The following is a 23,710-nucleotide window of genomic DNA, read 5'->3' as shown; positions in this document are numbered from 1 at the left end:
GCTGCTGCTGAAGTTTGTGATGTCAATGTTCTGCAAAAATAAAGCAACGATGAAGGTAGAGGATGGTAGAGGATGGTAGAGGATGGTAGAGGAAGGTAGAGGATGGTAGAGGATGGTAGAGGATGGTAGAGGATGGTAGAGGATGGTAGAGGATGGTAGAGGATGGTAGAGGATGGTAGAGGATGGTAGAGGATGGTAGAGGAAGGTAGAGGATGGTAGAGGGATGGTAGAGGAGAAGGTAGAGGAAGGTAGAGGATGGTAGAGGATGGGTAGAGGAAGGTAGAGGAGATGGTAGATGAAGTTAGAGGATGGTAGAGGAAGGTAGAGGATGGTAGAGGATGGTAGGAGGATGGTAGAGGAAGGTAGAGGAAGGTAGGATAGAGGTGGTAGAGGATGGTAGAGGGATGGTAGTGAGGATGGTAGAGGAAGGTAGAGGATGGTATAGGATGGTAGAGGAAGTGTAGAGGAAGGTATGGATGGTGTAGAGGAATGGTATAGGATGGTAGAGGAAGGTAGAGGATGGTAGAGGATGTAGAGATGAGGAAGGTATAGGATGGTAGAGAACGGTATAGGATGGTAGAGGAGGTAGAGGATGGTAGAGGATGGTAGAGGAAGGTATAGGATGGTAGAGGAAGGTATAGGATGGTAGGAGGATGGTAGAGGAGGTATAGGATGTAGAGGACAGGTAGAGGATGGTAGAGGATGGTATAGGATGGTTAGCGGATGGTAGAGGAAGGTAGAGGATGTAGAGGACGGTATAGGATGGTAGAGGAAGGTAGAGGATGGTAGAGGATGGTAGAGGATGGTAGAGGATGGTATAGGATGGTAGAGGATGGTAGAGGAAGGTAGAGGAAGGTAGAGGATGGTAGAGGATGGTAGAGGATGGTATAGGATGGTTAGAGGATGGTAGAGGAAGGTAGAGATGGTAGAGGAAGGTATAGGATGGTAGAGGAGGTATAGGATGGTAGAGGATGGTAGAGGAAGGTATAGGATGGTAGAGGAAGGTAGAGGATGGTAGAGGAAGGTAGAGGATGGTAGAGGAAGGTAGAGGATGGTAGAGGAAGGTAGAGGATGGTATAGGATGGTAGAGGATGATAGAGGATGGTAGAGGAAGGTAGAGGATGGTAGAGGAAGGTATAGGATGGTAGAGGAAGGTATAGGATGGTAGAGGAAGGTATAGGATGGTAGAGGATGGTAGAGGAAGGTATAGGATGGTAGAGGAAGGTATAGGATGGTAGAGGATGGTAGATGAAACAGCATTCATGAAGGAATCTGGAGTGTTATCTTCAAAGATTCTAAATTAAAGTTTTTTCTCTAAAGTTGTGTCGGGCATTACTGTGTGTCAGTTAAATCTTTCACCCTGTTCACATGAAGCGTCTCTACAGAGAACAGCAGGTTGACCTGATTTTATACGACGTGCCACCATCACTCATCCACATCACATTCATAATCTCTTCCTCCATCAACCGCCGTTTAACTTTTGCAGAGGCTGTAAACAGCCAGAGTTTATATGTAACTAGGTGTGCCCTCAGTGTCACAACTGTAATCTGGAAACCGCGCGGTGATTCACAGAAAGCTGTTGTTGTTCTCAGCGAGGTAACTCGCAGGATGTGTGAAATGTTGCACACTTCCTGGAGTGGACCGAAGGTGTCATGGTAACCATAACCTCCATCAGTTAAAAAGGGTAAACATCACTTCGATATGGAAAGTGACTCTTGACACACCGGGTGATCGTCTTTTCAGCTCCAGTCATTTCTAGGTTAATGTTTGAGCGTTAGTCTCTGCACACGTTTAGAAAGTTACGACGCTCTGAACCCACAACAACAACACACAGAAAGAATCAAAGTTATAATCCTGAACATTTTATTTGATACTATTTTAGTCGCATTTTTCCTGCAGAAGCACTTTAAAGCATTTACAACTACGGGAATAATAATAATAATAATAATAATAATAATAATAATAATAATAATAATAATACACACTGATCCTTGCAGTCGTATGTTTTATGATCCTTGACCATAAAACCCTTAAGTGTGATTATTGATTGTAAAGCATCATGAACACTGATTATACAGTGCTATACGCACATTACAACCACAGACTGTTTAAAACATGGATGTAGTTTCCGTCACGTCCCCCGGAGGTTTCTGAGGCTCAAAGCGTGCGGCAGCAGCCGTCGCCACCTCAGCAGTGACGTGACCGTCTAACTCCGGCTAATCCAAAAATGAGCAGGACCCAGCTGTCACTCAAAGCAGCCACGCCCCTAATAATGCAGAACTTTAAGCCTTAATATAATTATTTCATTAAAATGGGTGAGTTATAGAAAATCAGCCCCGTGCAACAAGTTATCCACTGAGACATAGCAGGCTCAACATTTGGAGATTGACCCCCAAGTGGCCATTTGAGGAATTTATGTATTCATTATTAGTATGTTTATAGAGCATTATTATTAATAATAATAATAATTATAATAACTTTATTTGTATAGCACCTTTCATACAAGAATTGCAGCCCAAAGTGCTTCACAGCAAAAACATAACAATTAGTACAAGATGTTTATAATGCATTATTAGTACATTTATAATGCAAGAGTTATAAACACTCCGATCAGACGGTGCCTTCAGGGACCTACCTGATAACCCTCGGTCTTCTTCTGGCACCACTTTAGCAAAGCATTTCTCTTGGAGCCTCCGTACTCTCTGGCCAGCGCCGACAGCGGGTCCTTTCTCTCTTCTCTGCAACACACAGAAGAGACACGTGAGCGGACACGGCCGCAGCTTCAGAAGATTTACTAACGTCAGCAAGACGAGCAGATTACATGTTGGCACGTTTACTGCGCTCGGAAAGCTGTGATGAGCCACATGTTCCGTCTGGAGACAAATCACAACTGCAGCTGACAGATTCAAGTGTCTGACGAGAACAACAGAGACTCTGTGTTTCTGTCCACCTCGTTTTATGCATATTTTCAGTTTGACCAGAACTAACCGTAGTGCAGATGCTGAAAAGGTCCAAAACAAATATATCTAGAAATATCGGAAAAATAGTTTTTCTGCTTCGCTGAAGTGGAAATATTGATGGAGCAATAACAGCAAAATGTGACAAAGTGGAAACAGATTTAGTGAATAAATGACGACGTGTAGCGGCAGATTAAACATTCTGCTCATCGCTCATCGCTCCGCACAGAGCAGAAGTAACCTTCCTCACATTAACACTGATGTCATATACTTATATATATATATACTTAATCACGTCGTGTTGCGACCTCTCATTCTGCTCAAGAGCGGAGAGTTAGTGTTAAAACGTAGTTAATGAAAACTTTAAATGTAATGTGTCCGTCAACAACCTTGTTTTCCACGATATCAACGTGAAATATTGTTGGCGAAAAAAGCTCAGACTAAAATATAGTTTCAAAACTAAACTTGAGCAAAGCCTCAAAAGAGGAAACTAATGTTATAAACTTGTTTCCTCCACATCAGGACGACAGCAGCAGCAGCAGTGACGACAACATTCATTCAGCTTCTTGTTACAAGGAGCAACACAGTCGGATGGAAAACATCAGCACATCATCTGGATTACAGGAAAATCAAATACACGGCACGAGTACAAGCTACAGGGGAGTCAGTGCCCCAGAAGGTGGTACCTTAGACGGCTGCGTGCTGTGGGGGTGATGGAGGCGGTGGGGGAGGAGGAGGACAGGGAGAGCGGGGAGGAGGCAGCACTCAGAGCCATCAGGGAGGATGAGGAGGCGTCTGGAGCAGACATGTCCCTCTTCATCTCCTCACTGCTCCGGCGGGACACTGCTCAGGACGGGGGACACGACCACAGACGTTGTTTTAACTAAACTAGTGATGAGTTAGTTTAAAGGAATACTTCACCCACAAAACGATCATTTGTACCTTCTCGTGTTCCTCCACGGTGAACCAAAGAAACTTAAAACCTTTGATCAAATTAAGTAAATTGTCAGAAAAATTATATGTATATATATATATATATATAAATAAATAAATAAATAAATAAATATAAATAAATATATATATATATATATATATATATATATATATATATATATATATAAATATAAATAAATAAATATAAATAAATAAAAATATATATATATATATATATATATATATATATAAAAATAAATAATAAATATATATATATATATATATATATATATATATATATATATATATATATAAAAATAAATAAATATATTTCAGGCGAGTTAGTGACGTAGGAATGATTATTTAGTGGGCGAAGTATTCTTTAAGTTTATAAGTATATGACTTCGCTAGCATCTCTAACCTGAGATGGCCTTGGTGGAGTCCATGTTGGAGACCCTCTGGATGGCGGACGGAGGTCGGCTTGCCGAGGTTCCCCTGAGAAGGTGCTCCGCTGTGGACAGTATTCACATCACATGTTTCTGTAAGAGACTTCCTGACACGATATAACCGGGTCAGTAAAGAGCCACATTCAAGCCCCTCTGAGCTCGAGGAATACCGACGAATGAAGAAAACAATAAATCAGCGAGAAACAAATGGAAACTCTGAGGCCACGGCTCGGTCGGCACGTTCACATGAAACTATTGAACTCATTCCTGTGGGAAGTTGTTCACTACGTGGTGGTTCAGCATCTCCCTCTTATCATCCGTCACATGACTCAAACATGAAGTCAACATACAGGAAACCTGCTCGCTGCGGCCGCAGAGAGAAGATGTTCCGGATTACTTTACTGTCACATTATTATCACTGACGACGGGACGTTTGCTGCGTGACCCGTAACCTCAGAACACCGAAATCACAGCCTGTAAAAACAGACATTATCGTGAGGTTTTCTAATTTCCTACGGTCCTTTAACTAATCATGTGTGATGAACGCTTCAATCAGGAAAAATGACAACATCTTAACTTAAATTGGAGATATTTCATCATCAGGGAGGTTTTTCTATCCGCACTATTTGTATCGCATTCCTTAAAATCTGTAAATTATTTGGGGAAACATGAGTTACCAAGGAAAAGAGCTGTCGCACCGACATCCTGTTTAGTATCTATCCATAATGCAACAAATGTTGAGGATTTATTTTCACTCCCGTCACCTAAAAAGAGCCAGTTTTTACATAACATACATAACATAACATACATAACATAACATAACATACATAACATGTAAGGTTCAGATTTGAGGGAAACAGTCATCTTGAAACCTCTTTTAGTTCTTCTATGCTGCAGTTCACAGAATAAATGTACTAGATTTAAATTAAAATGCCATAATAATCTTGGATGCTGAAGGATTTTAAAAACCTAAAAGATTCGGGGCATCTGAGAACAGGGTTAGGCCACAGTGAGTAACATGTAACCGGATCACATTATTACCAACGTATATTTCTGAGTAATATAAAGAGTAATGATCCGCTCACCTGGCAGACTGATGTCTGTGTAGCTGGGCCTCTTGTCACTCAGGGACGAGAGCGGCTTGGCTGCTGACATGGATCCAGGGACGGAGTGTCTCTGAAAGGTCAATAAAATATCAGCTTCTGTATTATAATTCTGCCAAATACAGTTTAAAACATAGAAATACTTCTAAATACACAGAAAACCAAGTATCTCCAAATCTGGTCATTTTTAGAAAAACAAAATTAAATGGTTAGTGGTCGAGAAAATTCTGCTAAAACTAAGAGACTTAAAACACACACACCACACACACACACACACACCAACACTTTTATTATGAGTGTTTTAATGTATTATGGTTGGTTCACCTAAGAGTTATACATATATAATGTATGCATGCTGTATGTATGTTGTATGTATGCATGTGGTATGCATACATACAACATACATGCATACAGCATGCATACCACGTAATCTCTCATAAATGTATGTACTCTCATGTAAGATCTCTGCAGCACCATAATATTGAATTTAAATTTCATTTAATGATTTTGATTATTGTTCAGCACTTGTCACGTGGAGGTGAATAAAGTTTCTAACTGAGGAGCGACACGCTGCTCCCGTACCTGTATGGGTGACACAGCGGCTGCAGGGGGCGTCTTCATGGGGCTGGGGCTGAGGGGGGTGCGTGGGAGCGGAGCAGCGGCGGCTGTGGGAGTCACAGGGACGCTGCCGTTGGTGGGGGGACCTAAAGTTAGGAGGGAAACCAACAGCTCAGTTCAGACCTGCTGCACACAAACAAATACAAACTCCTGAAGTGAAGAAAAGATCTTCAGTATAAAGTGACCGGAAACATTCGTCTGCGTCACACTGAACACTGAGAGATCATTCATTATCTCTATTCTCATGCAGATTATCATCAAATAATGTTTCTGCTTTTTATTATCTTATTTTTTTAATTCCTGTACAAAATAAATGACCGTGTATAATTCAGGTATATACTCGTATACTATAATACAATAGTGTATAAAAGTAATTATCTGTAGTTCAAATCATAAAGAAGCTATAGCCTGAATCAGTATTGTGTTTGCAGGTTAAAATTATTCATTTAATTCAGATATAATGTACAGAAGTAGTAATGTGTTATATTCTTACTGCATTCATGTTTCTTGTACACATTTAGATTTTATATAATGTTTTTATTTTACATTTGAATTCTCTCGTATGCGTTGATGCACTAAAATACAGCAAAGAAAACTTCTTGTGTGAAAACTTACTTGGCAATAAACCGAATTCTGTTTCTGAAAAGACCCAAAATGAACATCGTTAGCGGACTTTATAATTATATAACCAACATTTGTATATTCTATAGAAACAGGAAGTCAGCAGGTTGTAAAAACATGAACATGCTGCAGTACAAGTCGCTCTCTCGTAAGAAGATGGCGAGTAAAGACAAGACTTATGAGCTGAAGCGCTAACGAGCATTTCAATTAGAATAAATAAAACAAGTTGTAAAGGGGATAAAAGGTTGAGCCCTGATGTATATAAATAACCAGCATGTATTTTAGGATTGTGTGGCACCTTGAGAGGCGCTGTCGAAGCTCTTGATGAGTGTCTTGACGGTGGGCGAGGGCTCAGAGGAGGTGGAGGATCTCCGGCTGAGACCCATGCCCTGTCTGAGAGCAGCCAGGTCTCTCTCCACTGCGTTCATGTAGTTGTACACTCGGCCTCGCTCCTCGTCCTGCCTGGGAAACACGACTCAGTGAGTACTCGGAGCTCTTACGCTGTCAACTTCTACATTTTGGGTTGAGAATGGTTATTCAGGGGTTTATATCACGCAGGGGCAACTGTGGTGACACAGTTATTCAGTAATGTCATGAGAACTGCCACAGGTAAACAATCCCAAAGGAAAATAAGACATTTAGATTCTTCTCATCGGTCCCTAAAGCACCCTGGACCTCTGCTGCTGGATCTGCTGACGTGACCTCTGTGATTATTTATCAGTAAACTCGCTACGGAGAATATTGTTTCTGATGCCACTTTGTAAACAACACAAGGAGAGCTAGTTAGCCGTTAGCCGTATCAGAGGCTATTAACTTGTATTAAGGTGCGTTCAGGCTCCATTCAGTAAAAACGTGTATTGGCAGAAGGTAAAGTAAAATATTATCATGATGTGTTCAAATGTAATCTTGTGAAATTTAGTTTTTTTAAATAGATATTAGAGAGAATTATGAGTTTAGGGTTTAACGTCCTAATAAAAAGCAGTAAAGGAACGATAATGAGAGAGTGGCATCTCTTGTATTTTACCGCGGTATCGAGTTTTTATCCAGAATCGTTTCACTGGTTTTGGTATCGACGACGACATTTGTGGAATCATGACGTCACTAATAACTGAGATTCAGTCACGCTAAAACTTGTTTACAAACACGAGACAGACGACGTCAGCGCGACCGCTCGTCCAGACGTCTCTGTGCGTCTTACTTGCGAGTCTTGACCTCGTCCAGCTCTTTGCACAGCTTCTCGTTCTTCTCCTGGTTTTCCTGCAGCCGGCGCCGCAGGTCCCCGATCTCCTCCTGCGCTTCAGACTTGATGTCATTTGCAATGACAACAGCCGTCTGCAGGTCGGCCTGGAACTGACGCCACTCCATCGACTCCTCCTGCACACACACACACACACACACACACACACACACACACACACACACACACACACACACACACACACACACACACACACACACACACACACACACACACACACACACACACACACACACACACAGCGTTACACTGACCACTATCATCACAAACATTTCCAGAGAGTGACGTCAGACACAGTGAGCCGGTGGAGGAACTACTTTCACTGTTCACACTCAGATCACTGCTCTCACAGAATGATGTGTCCAGACTTCTTTATTGAAACAATAATAGTTTGTTACAGAGTATTCTGGGAAATGTAGTGTTAAACCGTAAACCGGGTGGTAATCAACCAGGACTGAAAGCTTTAAAACAAAAGATATAAACTGTTAAAGTATTGCACCAGCGTCCTTTTATTAAATCTAATAAGTATTCATATCTTACGCAGCACTAACGTTTATTCTTGTATTTTATACTTATTATATTTTAGCTTGTGCTTTTGGCTCTTTAATTAGTTTTTAATTGAATTTAAATGAAATGTTATGTTTTTATTTTTGCACTTTCTTTGTAAAGCGTTGAATTGCCTTGTTCTTGAAAGTGCTTTATAAATACTCTGGCCGAGCCGCCCCCCCCGCAGCGTCGCAGCGTCGCAGCGTCGCAGCGTCTCACCCTCAGTCTGCGGTGAAGGATCTTGATCTCTCTCTCCATGTCGTGCTTCTGGTCCTGCAGCTTCTTCACAGAGTCTGAAAAAGTAAATACATGTCACGTGTTGTACTCCCAACACTCCCAGGAGACTCTTGAGAACACGATGAAGTTACTGCAGTTAGTTTTAAACACATAACCTTCGTCACGTCTGCGCCTCGCGTCCACATCACGCCGGTGTTTTAGATGTTGGTTTCACACGGCGGGAGACGAAGCGAGTAAACAATCTCACTATTAATTGCGTTTTAAAAGGTCCGTGACATCATGGTGAATAGTTTTAGTGTGAACGGTCGTACAGTGAGAAGAATAAAGCAACAAAGCGAGTGCAGCAGCTTTAAACGCCACACGGGCGACGGAGCGTGTTGGACTCGCAGGTCGTTCTTTAAGAACACAGATACCCACTCAGAGTCCAAGTGAAGATACAGAGCTACAGTTAAGAAGAGTTACTTCAGTATAAGTTACTAAAACTGTGAAAACAAACAAATCAATAACACAAAATGTTTTTGTTGTGGCGACAAAATAAAACTTCTAATTGAAAGAAAGTGACTTCATGCATGTTGTGATTTATACATTAGAGTTGTGTAACCGGAGTTTGTCCACAGATCAGATCGTACCATGAGAAGCTCTAATCTGTCCTCGCTAACATAAAGAGTTTGCACCGTGTGTCCGGCCCGCTTACTCTCCAGGTCTGTGATGATGAGGTTGTCGTGGAGCTTCAGAGCTCGGTGCTGCTCCACCTCGTCCTCCAGCTCAAAGATGGTTTCCTTCATGTCTGCGATCTCCGTCTCCTTCTCCTGCAGGTCGCCGCGCTGCTTCTCCAGAACGCGCTCCTGCTCGGCCATCTGCCGCTGCACACGCTCCCGAAAGTCTCTGTATTCCCCGTCCAGCTGCACGCACACGCACACGCACACGCACGCACACACACACACACACACACACACACGTCATTTCTTTGACCCTGTTTTTAAGCTTCATTCAGGTCGAATATATAAATGTAGCATCGCACGTCTTCAGGAGGTTGATGTCCAACACACTGCAGGGTTAGAGGTCACCTGAGGTCAGATGATTATTTAAGATTCTAACTAATGTTAACAAAAATAAAAGACTGTTTGCACATTACTCTGTTGAAAATGAAAAACGTCAGCGTGCTGCGCTGCTTCTTCTTCTCTGGTTTTATTGACGGCTCTCAACCCGACTGTAAAGGTGCATACCACCAGCTGCTGTATCGGGTGTGTCGCTGAAAGCAAGTCGGCTTCGTGTTAGTGATGGGCTGTAATCTCATCATCTTCCCTGGTGCACATCGTGCGTACCTACTCGAGAGGTCAGGCTTGAACTAACCTTACTGAAAGTCTCCTGCAGCCGAGTGAGTTCGCTGTGGGCTTTTTCCAACTCTTCCTGCAACTTGGCCGCCTTGGCCTCCGCCTCTTCTTTCCCCTGACGCACTCCTTCCAGCAGTTGGCAGATGTCGTTTTTGTCCCCCGCGGTGTGGAGCGAGTACAGCTCGGCGACGCGCTGCCTCTCCTGGTCCAGCTGGGCTCTGCAGCGGCTCAGCTCCGCCTGGTCGCTGCTCACCGCCGCCTTGTACTCCTCGAGCGCGGCCCCCATGGCGGCTCGGCCCTGTCTCTCGGACTCCATGATGCGCTCCATCTGGTGGTTCCTCTCTTTCAGCGCTCCGATCATCTCCTGGGCCTCGGCGTTGTCCTGTTCAGCCATCTTCAGCGTGTTGGACAGATGTTGTTGGACCCCCAGCAGCTGTTCCCTCTCAAAGCGGGCGTTGTCTGCCAGGTCTCCGTAGCGCTGCTCCAGCTCCAGGTAGCGGCCGCTCTTGATGTCCTCCTCCAGGCCGTACGATATGTGATGCTCCTCCAGCAGAGAGCGCAGGTACTCGATCTGTCGACCGTACAGCTCCAGCTTGTCGCTCTGCTGGCACAGCGAGTCCATGAGGATCACCTTCTCTTCCCCGAGCCGCTCGTTCTCTCCGTTCAGCTCCTGCGTGATCTGCTGCAGGTCGGCCAGCTCCTGTAATGTGGCCTGCAGCTCCTCCGCAGTGCTGTGCTGGTTCTCCTCCATCTGGTGGATGCGCTCCGTCAGACAGGCCACCGACACCTCGCTGGCATTGTCACTGCTGCCTCGCCGCGAGCGCTCCCTGCTGGGCGCGCACTCCGACTCAGATGAGGAGGAAGCTCCAGAGGGGGCGTCCAGAGCGTCATCGCTGGAGGTGACGGCCTGGTAGACCTAGAAGCCCGGGAAACAAACAGACTGTAATAACGCATTGTGTGTGTAATAACACTTTGTGTGTAATAACACTTTGTGTGTAATAACACATTGTGTAATAACACTTTGTGTAATAACACTTTGTGTAATAACACTTTGTGTAATAACACTTTGTGTAATAACACTTTGTGTAATAACACTTTGTGTAATAACACTTTAATAACACTTTGTGTGTAATAACACATTGTGTAATAACACATTGTGTAATAACACATTGTGTAATAACACTTTGTGTAATAACACTTTGTGTAATAACACTTTGTGTAATAACACTTTGTGTAATAACACTTTGTGTAATAACACTTTGTGTAATAACACTTTGTGTAATAACACTTTGTGTAATAACACTTTAATAACACTTTGTGTGTAATAACACATTGTGTAATAACACATTGTGTAATAACACATTGTGTAATAACACATTGTGTAATAACACATTGTGTAATAACACATTGTGTAATAACACTTTGTGTGTAATAACACTTTGTGTGTAATAACACATTGTGTAATAACACTTTGTGTAATAACACTTTGAAGTGCATTTCATTTGTTCGAAAGTTGCTGTATAAATAAAGTTTTGGCTGCTACATTTTATATTTTGAAATGTAACCTCGCTGGATTCACTGTCGAGGTTGTCTGCAGAGCCTCCATGCTGGTGTCCTGTGAGCAGATCCTCCAGGGAGCCGGGGGCCGAGCCCTCGACGGAGGAGGTCAGCGTTCCCGTTCCTCCACCGTCGCTCTGCCCGCTGCTCGCCGCCAGGTCCGGGCTCAGGGAGGCGTAGTTGAACAGCTTGTCGGAGGCATCCAGCCTCTGCTCCAGAGAGAAGCCCAGCGCGTTGAGCCGGTCCTTCAGCATTCGGTTCTCACTCTTCAGCAGGTTGAGCTCCTCTCTGATGGCCTGGTTCTGCTCCTGTAAGAGAATCAGAGTGGACTCCACATCGGCTGCTGTGATGGCCGACACCTGCGGCGGCGGCAGCTTCTCCTCCTCTTCCTCCTCCTCCTCTTCCTCCTCCTCCTCCCCAGCTTCTTCCTGCTGCGGCGCTTCCTTCCCTCCCAAGCCGAGCTGGGCCCTCATGCCCCTCAGCTCACTGCGGAGGTGGTGGATCTCCACGTCTTTGCTTTTAGCCAAACCCAACAGGTCCTTCACTTTGGTCTCCAGAGCCACCTTATCGCTGATCTGGCCGTCTGATTTAGACTTGCTCATACGGCCGTCAGACTCTGCCAGGATCTGGCTGCGAGAGCGTTTCCCCGAGGCCGCATCCCCCGCGGCTGTCCCCGATACCAGCTGCTTCTTATTGGCTGCGGTCCTGGAGGTCCGGAGACGGTCACGTGATGAATTCGGCTCCTTGGAAATCGAAGAGGTTGTACGCTTAGATGAAGTACCTGGTAAGAGAGAACAGAATCTTTATATCATGTTGAATTAAATCAGAACTAGACAGATACCTTTACAGGATACTCACAGCTATGAACAGATGTGCATACACACGTGTATATACACACACACACACACACACACACACACACACACACACACGTGTATAGATGTGTATATACACGTGTATACACACACACACACACACACACACACACGTGTATAGATGTGTATATACACGTGTATACACACACACACACACACACACACACACACACACACACACACACGTGTATAGATGTGTATATACACGTGTATACACACACACACACACACACACACACGTGTATAGATGTGTATATACATGTATACATTGGCAAAGCTCCTTACATTTTAATTAAGATAAATTGTACATATTTTTTCACAGTAATTTGTAAAAAGAAATATATATATATATTATAATATATATATATATATATATATTATAATATTTTTTGTAAATATTTGCTCTTTTTTCATTTTAATTTCTCTTACTGCGTTTATGTATGAAAACCTACTTGGCAATAACCATATTCTGATTGGTATGTGCAGTAGGAAACACGTGAGTAAATGTCTTTATGTTCATTAACATGTAATTAATATAAGTATGTAATATATTAATACATTACATACTTATATTAATACATTACATACTTATATTAATACATTACATACTTATATTAATACATTACATACTTATATTAATACATTACATACTTATATTAATACATTACATACTTATATTAATACATTACATACTTATATTAATACATTACATACTTATATTAATACATTACATACTTATATTAATACAAGTATGTAATGTATTAATATAAGTATGTAATGTATTAATATAAGTATGTATATAAGTATGTAATGTATTAATATAAGTATGTAATGTATTAATATAAGTATGTAATGTAATATTACCTGATGTCGTCTTTGGCCTGCTGTCGATGTTGCTTGCATTTGTCCCAACGGAGGCGGTTCTCTTGGTCTTGTTGACGGCGTTACTCGACGCAGGAGTCCCTCCGGTCATAGCTGCTAAAAGATCATCGTTGCTTTTTACCTGAAAGCACAAAACAATGTATTAATAAATAAAACATATTCACTCAGACAGGGAAATAGAGCTGCAACAATTAGTCGACTCGTGAGTTTAAAGACATCATCTTTAAATAAACGGACATTTTACAGACAGAACGATGAATGCAGAACATAAATCGACAGATTAAATAGATTATGAAAACAGATAAAATCCACTGCATGCAGCATTCGGTGCACCAGGTGACGAGTCTTACCTTAGACAGAGGTGCAGAGCTGCTCTTGGTCGCAGGCTTTCCGGTGCCAGCGTTAGCCGAGGCATCTGCCTTCCCTCGATCTCCGCTCACCTTGCTCACCGCTGGCCGGACCGACTTCTTCATTCTGAGCTCTCTGATGCCGATACATCTACGGCTCAATCTGTGCACAAAGGAGGGAGGAGAGAGGTAATGTATGTCAGTGCTCGGAGGGATAGCTCCACTTTTTCCATGCAAGAGGAATTCTTTCCACAGAGGCTATTCCCCGAACACCAGAAAACCCTGAGACCACATAGAACAGCTGAGCACGTGTAGAAAACGTGTTTCTCTAGAAGCTCATGAGAGAGTTGGTGTTTGAGAGCTAGATGATCATTTAGTTTATTCTCCATTTGCCATCTTTTATGTCCAATCAGTGCGGATTGTAAATGTAGACGACTGAAGCAGCACATTCCTCAGTGCACGCTGTGTTTACAGAGGAAGATGAGTTCCCAGCTGCACAGTTTGTTGTACTTCCTGCATCATTTCATGCGACAGCGACAGAGTTGGATGCAGGAAGAACTACAAACTACATCAGCTTGGATTTCTAGTGTCTGCCTCGGGGTAGTCAGGGGGCGCCGGGCTCTAAAGACCGCTCAAAAACAGACCTTCTCTTTGCTTGTATTGCAAACAAGCAAAAATGGCATCCCAGAATATGAGTGCAGAGGATGTTATGGACGAGGAAACATTTCACAATGTCTCGACTGACTCGGACATTCGGCCGTATTTATTGAGGCTAGCTGAAGAAGTCCGAGGCTGCGGCTGCATTAGATGACGATGGGTACCTTGGGCGTCAGAAGCTCACGCGCAATGCATCCTGGTACATGTAGGCCAGGGGTTGCTAACCCGGTGCCCGCAGAGAGCCAATGAGTTCCCCGCAGTGCAGGTTCTAAAACAAGAGCTATAGAGTTCAGTCCAGCGCTGCACGTTTGCTTCTTCTGGTCGAGTTGAAAAATGTTCCGCTTTGGGTAAAACGCTGCGTCTCTTTTATTCCGTGGCGGGATAAAAACATCTTCAACCATCACGTCCCACAAGTGCTGGAGGAGAGGAGGCGGAGGAGGAATGATTAAACAGTCAGCGTCGCACTGAAGAATTCACTGCTTCAACACAACATCTACCACCAACTGACTGGACGTCCACATTTAAAAAGGTGGTTTAAAACAAGTTAATTATATTTACATCACTTGTGTGGTACTTGCTCTTTAAATCCTTGGTAGCTGTAAACACAGCAGCAGATGTGATGCAGGAGTCTAAAGTAGTAACTCTGATGTCCACTAGATGGCTCTGGAGGTGGGGAACGTTCAGAGTTTACTCTGTGTGGGTGGTTGCTCTACAGAAAAGGGCAGGACAGAGTTTTTCTAGCATTTTGTAGAATAATCAGCAGAACCAAAAAAGGACAAAGTGGATTCTTTCCCAGATCAAAGAGAAAGCTCAACAAACATGTGAGTCTGATGCACAAAACATCTCGCACTGCCAACCAATCATTCAGTGCCACGTTCGTGCAAGATGTGCTCAAAAGAGCTCACGATTACTGCTGCATTTAAACAACCCAGAAAAGATTCCTAATAACTTTTTAATTGGGGCACATTCTTGAGCAGAATTTGGTGAGCTGTATTATGCATTGTTGCAAAGTGTGTTTTTAATTAATAACAGGTGATGACGGCTCTGCGGGAGATTCACGTCTGAGATTTTGAATAAAAACTTCCAAAAATGGACTTTTCTACAGAATAAAGTAGATAATTCTACTGAAGCTTCAGTGACGCTCCTCACTGAAGCTCCACACTGAAGCTCCTCACTGAAGCTCCTCACTGAAGCCTCAGTGAGGAGCGTCAGTGAAGCCTCAGTGACGCTCCTCACTGAGGCTTCAGTGACGCTCCTCACTGAAGCCTCAGTGTGGAGCTTCAGTGAGGAGCGTCACTGAAGCTTCAGTGTGGAGCTTCAGTGTGGAGCGTCACTGAGGCTTCAGTGAGGAGCGTCACTGAAGCTTCAGTGTGGAGCGTCACTGAGGCTTCAGTGAGGAGCGTCACTGAAGCTTCAGTGTGGAGCGTCACTGAGGCTTCAGTGAGGAGCGTCACTGAGGCTTCAGTGTGGAGCGTCACTGAGGCTTCAGTGACGCTCCTCACTGAGGCTTCAGTGAGGAGCGTCACTGAGGCTTCAGTGAGGAGCGTCACTGAGGCTTCACTGACGCTCCTCACTGAGGCTTCAGTGAGGAGCGTCACTGAGGCTTCACTGACGCTCCTCAGTGACGCTCCTCACTGAGGCTTCAGTGAGGATCTTCAGTGACGCTCCTCACTGAAGCCTCACTGACGCTCCTCACTGAAGCCTCAGTGAGGAGCGTCACTGAGGAGCGTCACTGAGGCTTCACTGATGCTCCTCACTGAGGCTTCAGTGAGGAGCATCAGTGAAGCCTCAGTGACGCTCCTCACTGAAGCCTCAGTGAGGAGCGTCACTGAGGCTTCAGTGAGGAGCGTCACTGAGGCTTCACTGATGCTCCTCACTGAGGCTTCAGTGAGGAGCGTCACTGAGGCTTCACTGATGCTCCTCACTGAGGCTTCAGTGACGCTCCTCACTGAGGCTTCAGTGACGCTCCTCACTGAAGCCTCAGTGACGCTCCTCACTGAAGCCTCAGTGAGGAGCGTCACTGAGGCTTCAGTGACGCTCCTCACTCACACTGAAGGTGTGTGATGTGTTGAAAACTCACAAACTCCATTTTATTTTAGAAATTGGCAAATTTGTGAGAAATAAAAAAGGCAGATACACTAAACATGCAAATTATATTTATGTTACGGAAGCATTTTGTACAACTTTAACTTGAAGTCTTGAACACTCAGGTTTAGCATGAATACACGTTTCCTTCTGTCTTGGGTTTTATATACACACACACACACACACACACACACACACACACACACACACACACACACACACACACACACACACACCCCTAGAAAATATTCAAACTATTTTGAATAATAAACTTTATTTATAGAGCTCCTTTCAAATACAGTGAAAGTGTTTAAAAACACAACTAAAAGCCAGAAACTAATAAAAACAAACTCGATGTAATAAAAGTGATTTTTAAAAGACGAGACAAAGAAAAGAGATTTGGCACAAAGCGAACTTCTCGGTGGAGCTCGTTGAGGCTCTGGAGAGGAATAGAGATGGTACACAGGAAACCCCCCCCCAATCCATCTCCGCTGTTTCCACAAGCAGTTTGTTGTTTGGATGTAAAAATACATGTCATCAAACATGAGCCGTACGTCAGACTTTAAATAGATCTGTGAGAAGCAGGAACACTGAACCTGAATGATGTCTTAATACATAAATAAATCTAGATTTAGGATCTGAAGCAGCAGAAGATCTTTTCCAGATGATCCAGAACAACCTGCCACTAAACTGCACTGTTCCCATAGAGTTCAGCTGCGTCTCCTGCCACCATATTTATTATTATTATTCCTTTCTGGCGTCCTGTCACGTAGATGCTGAGAAGCGTTGAGCTAATTCATGACCAAACCACAGAGCGGCAGCCGAGCCTTCAGACGGCGTCACGAGGAGTTATAAGATTTACACGATCAACTAATATAGATTATTTCTTGCACGTCACATGAGAGCAGTCATGTGTACGTCTGGACAGCGCTGCAAACAAACAACCAGCCGGCGTCTTACGGAGGGAAAGGCAAATAATGAGTCATACTGAATAATAAAGTTTGGACAGAAATATAAAATAGATATTAAGAGTGAATTATGAACACATGAACTCATAATGCCAAGCTTAGCTTCTAGCAGAGGAAATATTTAAATACTATTTATTTCAGTGTGTTTTCTGCAAAGGACACAACTAGAAACTAAAAAGCTTTGCCTGCGTGTCTGTAGAACAACAATCATGTCATTACTTCCCAGGTGTACTCTGAAACCCTCGTGATGATGACATCACAACACCGGGCGTGAACCCGCAGCAACAACGTGCACCATCCCGTTGTGTGTTTGACCAGCTGTCCACATTCACTTTGATTGGATCAGGATTAAACGCTGAGACGACGGGATCGTTTCATTTCAAAGAGGAAAAGACTTTTAGAGATTGTGTGGATGAACAAGTTGAAGCACACTCCTAACCTCGAGATGATGCAAGACTTTGAGATCTGACATCTTCTCGTGTCTGACTTGGACTTTAAATGTTGAGGTTATCTTAAATCACAGATACCGCCAGAGAAGCTGTAAATAATTGTCTGGGAAGCTTTTGTTGTCTTTGCGTCAGACACGTCCAGCTCTTCTCCGTCCTGCCGTGAAGCTCTTCTTACTTTCAAACCTTCAGCACCGCTGCTCATGTGAGCGCACACTGCTCGAGCTGCAACGCTGAGCTGATGGACAGGAGAGAACTCGGCTCCTCTTTTCATTATCGAGTCGTTGCTTTTTCACCTTTTTCATGCAAAATGTCTTTAAAAGCAGTTCTCAGCCTCTGAAATGTGCAGAGTTCCTGCTTCTCGTCACAGTAAAGTCAACACATTTGGGTTTTCGACTGACAGAACGAGACATTTAAAGACATTTCTTGGACTTTGAGAAACTGGGATGGATATTTTTCATTACTTTCTGACATTTTATTGATGAAGATAATGAAAATAATTGTTACTTAAGGCCCTTTTATACGCCGACAAGCGAGTAACGGGACAAGGAAGAGGATAACTGAGCTTGCTATAGAATACATCATGATTTGTGACCCTGGGCCTTCTCTTTGCACGCCGTGCTCCCCGTGTGCGCATCTATTTATCCATAAAACATATTTTATTCCAGAGTACTGACATGTGCACTCAACATTTAGCCCGTCTTCTGAATAGCAGAATGTGTGAAAGCAGACGCTCCTACAGCTCTTCTCATTGATATTCAGAATCTACATTAGAGAAGCAAACACAAAGATATCATCACTTAAAATGATGTTGCTGATTAAAAGGTCACTTCCTGTGCGTTGAGGTAGGACAGCTGTAAACAGAATCATGAACTCGCTGCAGAACGTAAGCCGCTGCTTCAGAAGCCAGAAGCCGATTATCCTCCAGTTAAAACGAGCGTCAGTCTTTGATTTCAGGGTTAATTAGTGCCATGGATCTGATGCCAGGCTGAGCAGAGCAACGCGTGTCCACTTTCTTTACAGGCAGCTGAAGACGCAGAAGAAGAAACAGCCGAGTCAAGTCTGGGGGGGGCGGGGGGGTCAGCAGTGGTAACTCATTAATACCCTGCTCTCCTCCCGTATTCTTGCTTTAACTGCGGGGAGGCACTTCCTTGCCATAACATCAGCTTCCTGTGGTGGCGTCTCCAGTAAAAATAAAAAGAGTAAACCCTGAAAGGGCGACTGTGTGCAGGAGTCTGAGACGCAGCAGACGCCGTCAAACCTTCCATTTAATTATATAATAATACGCCTCGCTGTTAACACACCAGCCTGGAATGCAAATAAACAAAGCGTTGTGATGATGAAGCCTTCAGTCAGTTTCACTTTATATCATGTTAAAGACGTCTTTAGGTTTTGGACATTTAAAGATGGAGCTACTGCGAAGGACCTCTCAGGATCAACCTGGCGTTGTAGAAGCACGACCTTCCGTAGCGTTAACATTTGTAGTAAAGGATTTACTGAGCTATAGCGTGTTTGTGAGTTACAACTCACTTTCCACTTCCTTTACACGCTGCGTGAACATCCCCGCTTCTTAAAGTCCAAGGTGATGTGTTTAAATCTCCTTCTGTCCAAAACACAAAGATATTCACTTTAATATGATATAAAACAGAGAATACAGGAAACCTCCCCACGTGAGAGGCTGGAAACAGCATTTATTTAGCCATTTTAGCATGAGAGATTACTTTAACAATTAAACAATCATTAAAACTGTTGCTGTCGATCGACTAATAGACTAAACATGTAATCTTCTTTATTCAATTTGACCGAGTTTGGTTCTTGGAAATACATTTATTTCCTTTCCCTTGTTCAACGTCACTTTAGGGGTAAAGTTCCCAAGACTGTAGAGCTTTCCCAGAAAAATATCTTTCTAAAAAAGCAAAGCAATAAATCAGAAAGGAACATCTCATGAGTCACATCTCCTGACCTGGACCTCAAGAGTGGGCTGAGATTACTCTCCAAGCTATTCCAGGAAAGTTGGGAAACATCTGGTTCAAAGAAATTAATGAAGTAGGAGACAGATTTAGGAAGATACACACATATGCCACAAGCTGCAACATCAGGTCACTGTTGACTCTTCTCAGGGGGATGGCACATTTACATTGTTCTGGGCTACACCTATATTAGCATCAGCTCGGCTAACATTAGCACTAACAGTTTGAGAGTCAAACACACAAGCACATACTTTACCAAACAAACATTTTAGGTAAAGACAACTACCCGACTGTATGCAGTAAGCACGCGTAGGTTTATTATGTTAAGAGACCAAATAGCAACTTTAAACCATCTTAAAACTAAAGAGATAACCCAGCTAGCTCGTTAGCTTTAAGGTCAGGCACGCAGGGAATGTCAGTAATTGCACTTCCTGTTTGGACGTACACTTTTCAAAACAAAAGCACCGAGCTCGACACGTAAGCACAACCTTTCAAAAACTTTTCCTTAAATCTTTATAAATATATCAAAACTCTGAAACAAGCAGAGAATTTCAACCTAGAGTGAAAATAGAGATATAAAGATATAGTATAGTAGATATAGATGTAATATGTTCATTTTCTGCCTCCTGTGCAATTATGTTTATATACATATTTATCACAATGTTACACAACATAGGTGCAATTATCCAGCGCAATAAGTTGAAATGTATATGTTTATAGCTTGTTATTTCATTTAGCTGTTGTCTTGTTTTTGTTTATCCAGTTTTCACTTAATCACCTTTTCCTCTGATTCTTTGACCCTTCAGCTGCTGTAATAAATACATCTCTTCTAACCTTATCTGGGTTTAAAATGCAGATATTTACAGGCAGGTAAACAGGAACTTCCAGTTTATTATACAGTTAAAAGCTCTAAAATGATTTTTAGCTTTAGGTAATCCTGCCAAGACGTGCAGAGGTCTAAACTAGAAATGTATCAGACTTAAAACCATTTCTGAGAATGAAATGATTGAGAAAAATTAAAAGTCAACAAAAACACTCAGTTAAGCGTAATTTGCCTTTAACAAGCTGCATTAAGCAATAAGTGATCAACACTGATGATAGTGACTATTCATCATAAACATGTCAACATTTATTTTGAAATAATTCGCAGTGTAGTCTCACGGTTTTGTTTCTAACTTGACGGTTTAACAGAAATCTGGTTTGATGGTTAAAAACAAAAAGTATCATGCTAATAAAAACAAACACACGAACAAAGCGAGTCTGTGCAGTTTAACGTAACTTTAAAGGAAGTATGTGTGTTTCTTTTTGTTGTCAGTTAATTCACCTCAACTGTCAGTAACCAATGGCAAAGCTAATGCTAACGCTAACGCTATCGCTAGGCTAACAATGTTAGCATAGCCGGCGAAAAGAAAAGAGCGCTGAGTCAGGTAACAGATTAAATACACACACCTGAGGCTCCTGCGGGGGGGTCCTGTGTGGTCCGTTGATTAATGTCCAGATGTTCATCTGTGGTCGCTAACAGTTAAAGCTAATTCACAACTGCAGGCAGCAGCATCGGCTTCTCTCTGCTGGCAGCAGCCGGATGATCCTCGGCCCCCTCCTCTGGTTGCATCATCTCAGCATCACCCACCACCCTCTTTAACAGGGGGGACACTTCACAGCCTGCAGGGTGTCCACACATCCAGTCACTCCTGCAGCGGGAAGTAACGAAGTACTTAAGTACACATGTGAGGTACTTGTAGGACTCGAGGGTCGTTTATTGTCTCTGTGCAACACAGGGTTGCATCTCCACAGTCTCAGGGTTGCACAAGAAGATGTGTAGCTTCCCAACATGACGAACCAGAACCAGAACCAGAACCAGAACCAGAACAGGAGTAGCAGAGCAATCCATGAGCTGCATCTGCTTTTAAAATGTGCAACAGGAGAAATGAAAATGTCTTTCTTTGGGCAGATAATGAGCTTTAACATTAAACAATCTTTTTCTTTAGCACATTGATGTAAACATGCGCCTCCTCTGCCTCTTTATGCTACTTTAACTCCACTACATCTAAATATTGTACTTTTAACATCTACACTATATGTGTTGCTATCTTTACAAACGTTTCAGATTAAAAGTCTTCATCAAAAAAGATTTTTATTTCGAATGTTTCTGATAAACTGAAGTGTTTCCTTCTGAGCAGTATTTAGAGTTAACTCAACCGTAAACATCTAGAGCAGTTAAATGCAAAATACACATTAATGCAACCGTAATATTAGTATTAATAAAACACTGACAGGGAACATTTAGCAGATAATGCCAAGAGACTTTTACTTTGTAGTATAGTGGAGTAGTTTGGAGTACTTTCACTTAAGCAAAGGTAAGCTGGGCCAAGATTGTAATAAAATATTTGGGGGACCACTTTCCCCCCCAAAAAATGAATAATTGTAAAAAGAAATGAGACATTGCAAGAATAATGTTACTAAGTTTTTATTTACATGAAACATAGAAGAAGCCTCATCCTAAGAATCACAGAGTTATTGCTTATTTGACAGAAATCCCAAGAGGTTATATTTTGTGCTAACAAGTGTTTGAATACTTGCAGTGATTTGGAAAATAAAAATATTAATGCAAGAACACAGTGTATTGTCAGTAAGTAACAAGGTTTATGCATACGCCAGGAGAGAATCACTTTAAAGGTCCTACAGGGGAACATTTGGTATCTGAGATCATCTCCAGGTGCGTTCTACAGCAGTGTGTGTCGACAGGTAGACTACAGAGAAGGAATGCAGCAGGAACAAACACATGTACAGAATAAATCAAATCAGGGGAAAGACGTGGACACAGAACATGAAATATGGACCAGAAACTGTGAACTTTACGTCAAACACAGCACAGCATACATTTCCTGGAATGATTGGCCTCATTTCTTCTCTGTACCACTTCCACAAAGAGCATATCTGCATCACAGTTTCTCGACACCACCAGGAGAAACCTGCAGACTGAATAAAGTCCCTACACCTGCACACTTGAAATGTTTAGGTCAACATGCCCGCACGTTGCTGTGTTAACTACAGTTTTCAGTCGCTTACTTTTAAAATAAGTAGAAAATGAGCATTGTGTGTAAACATTTAGGGTAATGTCCTATTGGTCATCAGCAGGGAAACATTGGCACAGTCATGGAAACAATCAAATGTTCATTCATCCACAGAAGTAAATCTTACTACAGCAGACGCTCCTGTGAACACGGAGCGAATGTGCACAGCAGTGGGACATATACAGTAAAATAACCTTAAATTAAAAAAGGAATGATATACATCGTCCATACATCACATCGGGTTTCCTGACGCAGCAGGCGAGCTCCTCACACTTTGGTGACGGCGGCTGTTTCCAGTCCACACTGTGCTGCTGGGTCCACCTGGTGGCTGCATCTAGCATCGTCACAGTAAACCAGAGAGACACGGCTGCTCAGCAGCATCCGCCTCATTAAGCCGCAGATATTCTGCCTCTGAGCAGAACATTTAGTGCATCATGTTCCTGTTATACTTCAGTGGAGAAGAGAAGGCTTTGACGTTTGCTGTCGGGTGTTGGGATGCCCTCCAGCTGAAGGAAGTAGAGCAGGACTTGAACCTGCGGACACAGAACGGCTGATCAGACCCCAAGAAGTGCAAAATGTCCCTCTGTCACTTCTCAATGAAAGCTGCAGGGAGGATGTGTTTGTGTAGTTAGAATGTCTCAGCTGTGACCAACAAACGTTTATGATGTTTACATGTTTTCTTCAGCAGGATAATCTCCACATATTAAAGTAAGTGAAACGTTGGACTGTAAACAAACTCGTCTTCGGTGAGATGACGTTTAGTCTCCTCGAGCGTCGCCTTTTTTCAGACACGTAA

The 23,710-nt window shown here is 42.9% G+C and overlaps 2 protein-coding genes across 2 annotated transcripts in view; both read right to left on the bottom strand.

Annotated features, from left to right (window-relative positions):
• specc1la (sperm antigen with calponin homology and coiled-coil domains 1-like a) overlaps window positions 1-23,255 on the bottom strand; it is a 23,812-nt gene extending 557 nt beyond the window's left edge. The window contains exons 1-18 of the mRNA XM_029439832.1: window positions 23,146-23,255; window positions 23,042-23,055; window positions 19,401-19,473; window positions 13,718-13,877; window positions 13,350-13,488; window positions 11,619-12,391; window positions 10,073-10,969; window positions 9,414-9,621; window positions 8,702-8,775; window positions 7,877-8,052; window positions 6,977-7,140; window positions 6,673-6,696; window positions 6,022-6,143; window positions 5,422-5,512; window positions 4,312-4,401; window positions 3,644-3,800; window positions 2,636-2,738; window positions 3-30 (exon numbers count right to left, since the gene is read on the bottom strand). Of these exons, the coding sequence (XP_029295692.1) occupies window positions 3-30; window positions 2,636-2,738; window positions 3,644-3,800; window positions 4,312-4,401; window positions 5,422-5,512; window positions 6,022-6,143; window positions 6,673-6,696; window positions 6,977-7,140; window positions 7,877-8,052; window positions 8,702-8,775; window positions 9,414-9,621; window positions 10,073-10,969; window positions 11,619-12,391; window positions 13,350-13,488; window positions 13,718-13,877; window positions 19,401-19,473; window positions 23,042-23,055; window positions 23,146-23,255 (3,403 nt within the window). The remainder of the gene's footprint in view (window positions 1-2; window positions 31-2,635; window positions 2,739-3,643; window positions 3,801-4,311; window positions 4,402-5,421; window positions 5,513-6,021; window positions 6,144-6,672; window positions 6,697-6,976; window positions 7,141-7,876; window positions 8,053-8,701; window positions 8,776-9,413; window positions 9,622-10,072; window positions 10,970-11,618; window positions 12,392-13,349; window positions 13,489-13,717; window positions 13,878-19,400; window positions 19,474-23,041; window positions 23,056-23,145) is intronic.
• LOC115014038 (breakpoint cluster region protein-like) overlaps window positions 22,292-23,710 on the bottom strand; it is a 39,541-nt gene continuing 38,122 nt past the window's right edge. Inside the window, exon 24 of the mRNA XM_029440678.1 lies at window positions 22,292-23,447. Coding sequence (XP_029296538.1) covers window positions 23,358-23,447 — 90 coding nt within the window. The 3' untranslated portion in view covers window positions 22,292-23,357. The remainder of the gene's footprint in view (window positions 23,448-23,710) is intronic.

Source organism: Cottoperca gobio, chromosome 9 (genome assembly GCF_900634415.1).
Source record: "Cottoperca gobio chromosome 9, fCotGob3.1, whole genome shotgun sequence".
Classification (NCBI taxonomy): Eukaryota; Metazoa; Chordata; class Actinopteri; order Perciformes; family Bovichtidae; genus Cottoperca; species Cottoperca gobio.
Note: the sequence above shows the minus strand (reverse complement) of the source record. Positions and strands in the feature narration are given on the sequence as shown.